Below are 11132 nucleotides of genomic sequence, written 5' to 3'. Positions count from 1 at the left end.
ATTTTTTGGATTTTTGTTTATTTTTTGTGTCAGTAGGGCTAAGAAATGTTTGAATTTTTCATATATGGCATTGTTTTATCTGTATGTCCACAGCAAAACTAGGAAAAATGCGCCCAAAGTTAACACTCATGCGTGATTACTCAATGGGCTCAGCAAGGCCCGAAAGTATAGCTCAATTTCATTGTCCTGTCCTGTTGGTTTTAATCTTGCGAGGTCTTAAAGTTGCATATCGTCTGAAAGGCACCTTTATTAGGAATGGAATGGCAAACAGAAAGTATGCCACAACCTTACTAAGGTCACAAAAATGCCCTTTACAAAAAACCTTTACAGACACCATATTGAAGGAATGGTATTCTAAATAAATGTAGGAAATCAACAATGTTCACCACACTTTTCCACTCCGAAATATATCCTATCGAATTCGCCACTTTCTTCTGCACAAGACAACGCCTAGTTTGGCTGCCGAAACTTGCCTGAACACGGAATATTCACATTAGAGTATCTTAACACCCCACTCGAGGAGCGCTAGGGCAAACAGCACGATATAGGTACGTTCCGGACATAGGCGAATAATTTTACTTCGTGATTTATATGATGCATATTTTCTGAGACACATTCATTAGGAATAGGATGACAAGCGTAAATTATACATACCGTAACCTTATTAACCATCGCACTTGTGGGGAGGGGGAGGGGGAAGGGGTCGGATAAAACCCCATGGTTTTCCGCAAATTACTCGCGCAAAAAGCGGCCGATCGCGCCGAAACTTTCGGTACCCTCGAGATCATCAATTTTACATCTAACCTAAAAATTTCATGACTCTGACCCAACTGACCTTTGACCTGTGGCATATTTCTCGAGACCATGTTTGGCCGGAATCGCGATTCGGCGTATGCCAGCTCACATTATCCGCGGTTTCCAGTCTTTTTGTGGTTTTAAACGTTCAAATAAATGATGTTGGTGCCATGCATAATGGTGGGAGTCAAGGTCACGTGAAGGTCAAGTCAAGGTCATTGACCTTTTGATGACCTTGGTTCACTTTTTTCGAAATTTACTTGTTTCTAGGGTAGTTTTTGGTGCTGATTTCGATTTTAGCAGCCATTTGAATATTTACGAAGTAGTTCTAGTGCCTTCGTTCCATGTTACGAAGCTATCAGTAGTAGGTGACACTTCTATGGATGGCCGGCAGGACGCCTACTAATTGATCTAACGTGACCTGACCCGACCTGGCCTAAATGCATAAAGACATCGTCTGTGATCAAAACTAACATGAAATTCGTGATCAGCACCCCAAAATACCCCGTAACACCCTAACTTTGCGAAGTTTCAAGAGGTCTCGATTTCCCAACTTTAGTTGGGTCATTAAACTGACTTGGAAAGTCAGCTTATGACCTTGGACTTTGAAATTGGATATATTCGGCCTAATTTCGTCATAGGCAGCACGCTTGACTTTTCCGCGAAGCTCTAGCTTGATCAGGGGCCAAACGGCTGAGCGGGGGGGGTCCAATTGAACCCCCTATACTATGTTGGTTATGCACATTTACAGGTAAAATTCTCACCAGGGCACACCAGCCAACATCTGTGCACAATCTGGCTACAATTCTACCCATGGTTTGCCCTCTACGAATAAATAGGTGCTAGATCGGAAAAATCCCCACTGTGCATCGTTATAATATAGCCCAAATAAGCCAAATATAGCAGAATGAGCATCAAACGCACGCTTCTTTTACGGAGAACTCGGGGGTTGAAACTTGAAGGCTCCACGGTTTTCACTCGACAATACAGTACAGTACATATACTATACAGTACAATACAGTACATATACTAATGAGTCATAGCCGACCTATTGTTCTTCCTCTCCTACTTTAATTAAAACGTGAAGAGGGTCGCAGCTAGTTACTAGGCACACGCAAGCAGTTTATAGCCAAGGAAGAGTGTGCTTTCAAGTCTCAGCCTGGCAGTGCGACTGGTGCATGCGCATTGCGCATGCGTCATGCGTGTCATTTAAAAGCTTAAATTGCCGATTGAAGTATGCCACATTCTGGTGAAGAGCTATTTCCGCGTCAACTCATAAGCCCTTCTGCCTCTTGGTGACTGATTACAGGGCGGAGACGTGGCCGAAGTAAAGCTACCGAACGTGACACTGCTGCTGTTCTTACTGGCCGCTGTGTTAGAGAAACCTATGATGACGTCTTCGGTGATAGATGTGATAACCAATGAGGTGTGGTGGAAGCGGTGTTCGGCTGCCGCCGCTAAGGCCATGAAGGTGCGGGGGGACATAGCCGGGGTATGAGTGGCTCCCATGTCCCAGATGTCCCAGATGTCCCAGCGTCCCAGAGAGATGTTCCGGATATCCGTGATGGGGACGTGGGTCGTCGTTGCCACAGATGCCGTTGTCTTCGGTGATGATAATTCTGCCCTCAATGCCAGTTATGACGGGAGACAGTCGCTCGATATGATCGCGGAGGAGATCAACGTCGAGCAAGTCTGGCGAGAAAAGAGATTGCCGTTAGTGCTGCGATAGAAATATCGAGTATTTTACACAGTGTAGTTAGTCTTCGAGCAACACGTTAGGTCAAGCCAATCATTCAGATTGCAATCACTTAACCCACACAAAGAGTGTGGGTAACACAAACGCGCGAAAAAAGAGGATGTCCACCGCGCTTTCACGTGCACTTAAAAATAGTCACCGTGCTTAAAACGTGCTAGAATCAGGCTAGAATATCAAACGACATCCAAACGCTCTTGGAGCAAGCGCACGGAGCCGGCGGTCTTAGTTACTTATCAGAAACTGCCAGTTATATCAGTCTTTATAACATAATCTAATGATCACTGCTCACCTGCATTCAGTTCGGCAATTTTATTATCTCTGATGACATCATAACCATCTCCTCCCTGAGAAAGGAAGTTCGGCATTGCGATTCGGTACTCGGTATCGTCCTGAACGAGCTCCAGACGAGGCACGAGACAGAAGGTGCACGTGACCTCGAGGCGGCGCACCCGTGAACCCACCGGACACTCGAGGTCATAGGTCACTCGTATGCCTGTAGGCGGAATGGGGGAAAAGTTACGCTGGTCATTTGAAAATTGTGGGATGCTAACAATCCGGAAAGTATGCATGAGTGAGAAGCTTCAGTCAACACAGGGGCGTCGCCGACGGGGGGGTCGGGGGGGTCGTGACCCCCCCACTCTTGAAAACTGGGGGTGTCGACCCCCCCCCACTTTTTGCGATGCTGAGTATGCTTTTTTAGCTTTTATGTCAGTGAAGCAGGCGTCAGCAACACCAACAAATACATCAGATTCAGAATCGCTTCAAGAGCTCCCTAAAGCCAATTAGCCAATTACCTAAAGTTCAATTAGCTGTGGGCGGGGAACACCAGCACAACAATATTTTTAAGTAGCCACCATTCTAGTACCTTTTTATCCCTCAAAGGATTGGACGCGCCAAAACTGCCCCGAGCGTTCGTCTGATCGTTAAAAAAAAATGGTCGCAGTCGATTCGTCGGATCAGTACCTAACTACAACTACAAACTAGCCTCAGCCCCATGGCTATCGTCACAACTAGCTGTACAGTGCACATGCATGGGGAAAGGGAGTCAGATGAAACCGTCTCGGGCTTTCGCAAAGAAGTCGCGCAAAAGAAGCCGATTGCAACGAAACTTCCGGTGCGCTCGTGTTAATCACCTTCTTTAAAATAAATCGATATCCCTGATTCAAATAAAGATGACCTTGGTTCACTTTTTCATAACATGCTTTTGATTTAGGTATAGGATAGTTTTTGGAGCTGATTTTGAACTTAGCGCCCATCTGAACATTTAAGAAGTGGTTGTGTTGCTTATACATATGTATAACATGTTAGGAAGCAATCGGTGGTGGTCATCCACTACTAAGTACTGGTCGATCTGACCTGACCTGATCTACCCCAAATGCATGGAGTCATCGTCTTCGTTCAAAACTAAGATAACATTCGTAATCAGAACCTCGAAAAACCATCACAACTTACATTCGCAAAGTTCTAGCAGGTCCCGAGTTTCCCTACGTAATGGCGATGACCTGAGTCCTGAGATGACCCGAAACCTTGTAAATGGGTATCATCGGCTTTCTCTCGTCACGGGCAGCATGCTCTTTTTTCCGCAAACCTCTAGATCGATCAGGGGTCGAAAGCATACATCAGCGTTACTTTAGTATACGTTATAAGTTAGCGACTGGGAGCCCACCAATAGAAGGGCTACAGTGAAGCAGAAAACATATTTGATAGCTCTTTCAACGCTCTTTCGCTAGCTTCGGGTCAGACTTCATCTCAGGTCTATGTTTTGCCCATAGAAGGCGAACAGCTAACTGGACAGATTCTGCCGAAACATTTGCTTTGCAATAACCTTAGATTCCGTGAGTTTGTATGGTATTTACATATGTTGTCTTGTCACCACTGTGTTTATCTCTTTGAGACGCGTCACATGAGTTAAAATTTGACCATTCAGAATTAACGTTAAAACGACCTCAGGTCAACGTTATGTCCAGATCGAAAAAGGACCTCCTGCTGCATATGAATGGATCCGTGTTGTTGAGCTGAACTATGAACACCTTCCAGGTGCTGTCATCGCTCTACCGCGTCTTCGTCAAAAGTTGTAGAAAAAAAAATGCTGGTGGCCATCGATGGACATTTCCACTAATGACCTTTCGAGTCATCACTCGCCATAAGTTGCACCCTGTCCCTGGCAATGATGAGCTGATTTGTCATGGCTCCAAAGATATTTTGCGTTTCTGACGAACTTTTTCAAAGCAGGAGGCATTCGTGCTTTTTATAATTTCTCATTATTTTCTAATGATGAGGTCACGTATTTGACCTGCCTCCAGATCATAGATGTAAATCCTCAGAATCATTAATTGCTGACACGTATAACCCCATACATTAGGTATACACTATACAGTGTACCAAATTTCGAAGTTATGGGAGAAAAGCTACAAGAATGGCGAGAGGGGAAAGTTTGATAGAGGTATACCGTATAACTGAACTTGACATAGCGACCTGACCTTAAGTGACCAGTGATAATTTTTACGCAAGTGATGTAGGTAGGTATACCTACCTAATAGGTTATACCAAATTTCGCGGCGCTGCACGCCGCTTTGTTACACGCGCACACATGCACATACGCACGCACAAAACTGGCAAGTGTGGCAAAAAAACACCCCTACCCATCGGGTGAAGACTAGAAACCCGACCCCCCCACTCAAAAATCCGTGGCGACGCCCCTGAGTCAACACCATGAATGTTGACATAAAACATGTAAACTTCTGTTTGAGCTGGCATATGACATGTTTTGCTTTGCAATTTTCATGGAATATCTAATGCTCACACAAACTTGGCAAGAAGAAATGCTTTAGGTAAAAACATATCAAGCAATTCTAACGAGAAATTTTGGGAGAAAAATGTTTCACACCTGCGACCTGCAGGAATCGTCCAGCGCCCTCCTCCACTGCTGAGACGGAGTGTTCGAACACATCCCGCAGCGTGGCGCCGCGGAGGGTCACCACGTTGATGGTGTTGCCGAACGGCTGAATCTGGAGCACATCCGAGAGCCGGACGGATCCAGGCGCCACCGACTCGCGGATCCCACCGCCGTTCATGATGGCGGCCGGTACCTGAAGGCGTTTGTGAAGGAGGGGGTCACTCAGTCATTCACTCACTTACTCACGCACTCACTTACATTCAACATTATCTTTGCTTGATCATTTGGTATTCGCAAACTGCATCGATTCTCAATCCAGCACTGCCGCTCCTACATAGCTCGTCTACAAAATGTTCATCGGCCTTTTGGCACCTCTTTCCTCGCCTCTCCTCAAATGTTGTTATCTTCAGGCCACCTCACCTGGCTCCACTGTCCCTCAGCGGGGGTCAGCAGCGCCCTCAGCGTTGCGTCGGCGATCAGGTTGCCCAAGTTGCACTCCTCGGCGCGGCAGACACTTCTGTCCCCCACCAGTTGTACCAGAGTGGACCCAATCTCCTGGTTCCGGAGCACGACCAACTGGAGAATACGTGAGCGGGATGTCAGAGTGGAATTGTATAATCCATCGTCACTTATTCCTCTCCCCTTCCCGCATCCTCTCTCTCCCTCTCTCTCTCTCTCTCTCTCTCCCTCTCTCTCTCTCTCTCTCCCTTGCACCGCACCTGTTCCCTGTACTGCTCCAGGGCCGCCTCAGCAGTCTCGTCCTGCTCTCCGTCTAGCAGGATCGGATTGCCGCCCCAAGCAGTCACCTCGCCAACGTCATCAAATGTCACGTCCAGCCTGCCCAGGTACTTGCCGTACTGGTACGCCTGAACGATGAGCACGGTACGACCCGAGTCCTGGCGTACCACCACCGGGTACGGCCCCTCAGTGGGGTCTTCATGCGGTGCATCTCCTGTGAAAGGTTGATGACGTCAGCGGAAGTGTGTAGCCTCAGTACCGGCATGTATTTGTATGAGTGCGTCACTCTCCGAGATGCATTGGTAAGGATAAAGCTTGGGCCTTACCAGAGCAGACCGATATATAAAACGATGTCTATGTGTTACAGTTAGTATGCGAAATCCGTTAGGTTAGGGGAGAGTGGGGCACATTCGTGCAAAAAATGGATAAATCCATATATCTGTTCTTTGGTTAGTGCAACGGCAAAATTGTTGATTGTAGTATGGAAAGGAACTATTGCACATATTTTTCCTCTTAAAACTTATCCTCTAAAGTTACCGCTTCTATTAGAAAAAATGACTTTTAATAACTCTTAACGTTTGCACGAAACTGCCCCAGGTATGGGGCACATTCGTGCATGGGGTGGGGCACTTCCGTGCACCCTGCAAAATTAAATGAATTACCGGGCATTGCCAGAAATTTACCAAAAGAAATGGGCAGGGGGTCATTTTACTTGATTCCTTTCCACAGGAATGCATTGCACAACGTATGTAGAAAGAATTGGCTGACCAACAAGAATGTGCCAACCGCCGGCCATCGACCCGCCTCCGTGACCTCTCCAAGGGTCACGTGAATTACTTGTCACGACGTCACAAGCAGCCGAGACTGAGTCAGGCGAGCGTCGCTACTACAGATAAAGTCATAAATCGCAAAAACGAAAAAAATATGCAGGAATGTGCCCCTAGGCAGTGCGTGCACGAACCTGCCCCACAGCACTATTTGTAATATAATTCAAAATTTCTTATTGAAAAATGACAGTTTTTCAACAAACAAGTTTGCAGCAGTTCCGTGAATAGAGTGAGCTTCTTCGGACTCAATTTTGAAAAGTTAAACCACATTTCCGAGTCAGGATCACGAAAATGGATGATATGAGAAAAGTTTGGAAAGCCCACGAATATGACAAATTTGCGTTTTTATCAAGCATGACATCAGGTACAGTGTTGTCTCCTACAGTGAACGAAGGGCGGCAATGATAGACATATTTTCATATTTACCTTTAGCTCGTGCAGTCACTCGTGTTCCCATAAATTGCTGAAAACGAATGTGCCCCATGCACGAATGTGCTCCACTCTCCCCTACTATGTAACTAGTTACGTTGCAAACTACCTGACCGGCCAGGTAGTTTGTAACCTAATTTAGTTAGTTTGCAACGTAACTACGTAGTTAGGTTGCAAACTACCTGGCCGGTCAGGTAGTTTGCAACGTAACGTTACGTTGCAACCTAACGGATTTCGCATGCTAACTGTAACATATGCATGTCAGGCCTTGACTCGGCAGTATAGACACACATTGGAGGAGTAATCGTACGCTTCAGCTACCTATAAGGTAGTGTGGCCACTAGGCCAGTCACTGGTTACAGCTATCAGCTTGAGCTACCACTGACCACAGCACCTAGCTGAAGTGATCTTTGGCTGCAATATATAAGCTCCACAATAAGGGCTTCAGCTTTCAGCTGTGGAGCTGAAGAGCACTCACCTGTGTAGAGAAGCGAGTGAGAGTGACCGCCGACAATGATGTCGACGTCCTCCAGCAGCTCAGCCATCTCCATCTCGCGCTTCAGTCCCGAGTGGCCCACGGCGAGGATGATGTCGACGCCCTGCCCCCTGAGGCGGCTGGCCTCTGCGCGCAGCGCCGCCACCTCGTCGGTGAACGTCACCTCTCGTGGCGCATTAGAAGTGCTCTGTAAGACAGGCGGTCAATTCTTTCATTGATTTAGTGACAGATAATTTAGATTAAGTTTTTAATTTTTTCACTTTGACGCTCGTTTTGGCAATAATGATAACCAGGAACGATACGGACGAACGATAATGATACTGCGTGCGAGGAACAACTGATGATGTGAGGTCAGTTAGGGTTAGATCAACCAGATTGTTTAAAATGTATGCCTAAGTTTTGCTGTCTCAGCGCTATATTCTCCGAGGAAAGCACGACCAGAGGAGTACGGCTTGCGGATGGTCTCTGACTCCGATCCCCATTGCGCGTACGGCAGCTTAGATCACATCCCGTCGGGATATCCCTCGTTCTGCATCGTTTCCACGGCTTCACGTCCCCGACGCACCCTCGTTTCGGTCGTCGTGTATCCCATGATGCCGATCTTGCGTCCATCGAGCTCCCGGACCACGCTGTTGGCGCACTGCTCGGTGACGGACGAGGTCAGAGCGCCAAAGTCGATGTTTGTGCACAGCTGCTGGTGGTTAACGCCCTCCAGATATGGCAGCAGACCGTCCAGACCGTCGTCGAACTCGTGGTTGCCCAGAGCCTGCAGCAACGCCATAGTGCACTGGGACGTTTACTGGGACGTTTTTAAAACGTCCTAACACATTCAAGCTCATTTTGATTTACGCAACATTCACTCGAATAAAACATGTTTTGAAACAAATTGCATGGTTTGATTTTATGGCAATGCCATCATTCATCAATCATTATAAAAGCTGCAAACGAAATAACCGGGTGTATTGACTTTGAACTTACCATAGCATCGTACGACACCATATTGATCATCTCGAGCACCACCTGCGACTTGAACAGGGTGTAGTACAGGTCTCCTTGGAATATGTCGCCTCCGTACAGCGCCAGAGTGTTCGGTACCTGCTGTTTGATGCTGCTCACGGCGCTCACCAGCCGGCCAATGCCGCCGTAGCAGGGATTGTCCGGGTCATTGAAGTCAGGGCACGCGCCCGTGCTGGCCGCCACGGGGTCAAAGTGGGAGTGCACGTCATTGTTGTGAATAATGGTCAGCTGAAACTCGGCCGCCGCTGGGCAGAGTGCGACGAGAAGAGACAAAAGGTGGAGACAAGCCATCCCGCTGATGGCTCCAGTGGCCAGTGCTGAGCCCTCGTCACCTGGTCTGTGAGCTCTCCAGAACGACGGGCCTTTGGGGAGCTGCCGTGCCGCTGTCGGTGCTGACTTGTGTCGGCGCGCCGCCCAGATGTCACGTCTTCTGCGGCTGTCCGGTGACTGACACGGTCTGCCAATTATCACCCACCTACACAGGTATCTGCGGACCGCTAATGCTACCGGTCCGAGCAAACCAAACTCGTTTCTTATCACTTTAAAAAGACAGGCGGCGCATTGACGGCATCTTCTCTGATAAATTAAGCTCACCAATTTCTTGTCGGTTTCTATTCAATTAACGCATAGGTACCTACGTCGTATAACGCAAAGTTCATTTGCTGCTCCAAATTTTCAAAATAAAGCATGATGTGTCAGTTTTAGCCGCATATATGGATTGGGGACTACCTAGATAACTTCAGTCGGAGGAGCAACCGGTGAATAGGTAGACGACTGTGGGCAAAAGAAATCGTCGCACGGTACTCTCATCTAATTTTTAAAACCATTCCTAAACGATGAGCACTCAGAACTACACGACGACCTACTTAGAGGTTAGGTAATGAGTTGAATGGCACAGCCTATTTTTTTTTTCTACATTTATACTGAGTGAGCGATTTTGGTGAGGCGGAATAGAGTTCGACGTACGCTACTGTCCTTTGTTACGGAGCGGGCGATGCGAGTGGAGTCTTTGGTAGATTAACCCGCGCCCCGTAGGGGAGGGGGGGGGCGAAACGCCTGTCCTTTTTCGTCGATATCTCCTAAACGACTGCCAGATATCGTCACCAAACTTTGAGGACCTCTCTGGGCATCAATTTTACACATTGTGACCAACAATTTTTCCAGAGGCTCTGATAGGTTGGCCGCAAATGACGTCAGAATGACGTCATTTGCGTCATACCAAATTTGATATCGATACCTCTTTTTTTGGCCAAGTTATAGCGTATACACTGTTCAAAATTGATGACGTCAAATTTTCAAACTCATTGTTTAGCAATTCTACATAGACGTCGTAGCGCAAAACAAAGACCACCATTAGGCTCCCCGTGACGAGCTGCATCGAATCAATACCTACCCATTTTATGCCAAACTATCAACCTTTGCAGGCCCTGTACTTGCAGGTTGCAGGTCCTCTGAAATTAGCCTCTAAGTGCCTAAACCGGCCCCTCAAGGTCCCACATCGGCCTCTGAAAGTCCCATGTCTGTCTCTGGAACCCAAAACTGACCCTTATGTGCCTCTGAGGGCCCCGTACTGGCTTCTGAAGCATCGATGCCGGCTTCTGAGGACCCATATCGGTCTTTAAGGGCCTCACACCGACATCTGAGGCCCCACATTAGCCTCTGAGAGGGCCTCAAACTCGCCTCTATAGGCCCCCAACTGGCCTATGAGGTCTCTACACCCGCCACTGATGGCCCTATTATGTTCTCTGGAAGGCCCAAAGACTTACCTTTGGGCGTCACGTATTTGCCCCTGAGGGCCCACATCAGCCTCTGCGCTCTGGGGTCCCATCTGGGGCCTTTGAGGCCCTTTGCTGATCCTTGAGTCCAACGCTGGCCTCGGGGGGTTTGACATTGTACTCCAAGCCGGGCCCCATTGCAGCCTCTAGGCGATAGGTATCGCCAAAGCGCTATCGATGGGCCCATAAGTGTAGGAACCATGGGTGCAGTGGGTGCAGTTGCCCTAACAAATAACAATAATCCTCCAGTGGGTGGCAGACAATTCTGCACCCACATTAATTTGGAACAAAACCCCCTTTTCTCATCAACACTACTTGCCATGGAGCGCGACAAATTCAGGATATTTTGTCCAACATCTATCTTTCGAAGCATTTGCTAGTTGCTACTGTGATGGTGTTCAAA

The 11132-nt window shown here is 47.6% G+C and overlaps 1 protein-coding gene across 1 annotated transcript; it reads right to left on the bottom strand.

Annotated features, from left to right (window-relative positions):
• Positions 1–3032: 3032 nt before the first annotated feature.
• Positions 3033–9542, bottom strand: LOC122390678 (5'-nucleotidase-like). Its single transcript, XM_043383845.1, has 7 exons — positions 8916–9542; positions 8503–8703; positions 7920–8124; positions 6167–6399; positions 5868–6023; positions 5446–5640; positions 3033–3044 (listed from the first exon to the last, which is right to left on the bottom strand). Exons 1-7 carry the CDS (start codon positions 9243–9245, stop codon positions 3033–3035), a joined length of 1332 nt encoding a protein of 443 aa, XP_043239780.1. The 5' UTR covers positions 9246–9542.
• Between the last annotated feature and the right edge of the window lie 1590 nt (positions 9543–11132).

This window comes from Amphibalanus amphitrite, unplaced genomic scaffold, assembly GCF_019059575.1.
Source record: "Amphibalanus amphitrite isolate SeventyFive unplaced genomic scaffold, NRLGWU_Aamphi_draft 000405F_arrow, whole genome shotgun sequence".
In the NCBI taxonomy this organism is placed as follows: Eukaryota; Metazoa; Arthropoda; class Thecostraca; order Balanomorpha; family Balanidae; genus Amphibalanus; species Amphibalanus amphitrite.
The sequence above is the reverse complement of the archived record's forward strand: the minus strand, read 5'-3'. Positions and strand labels throughout refer to the sequence as shown.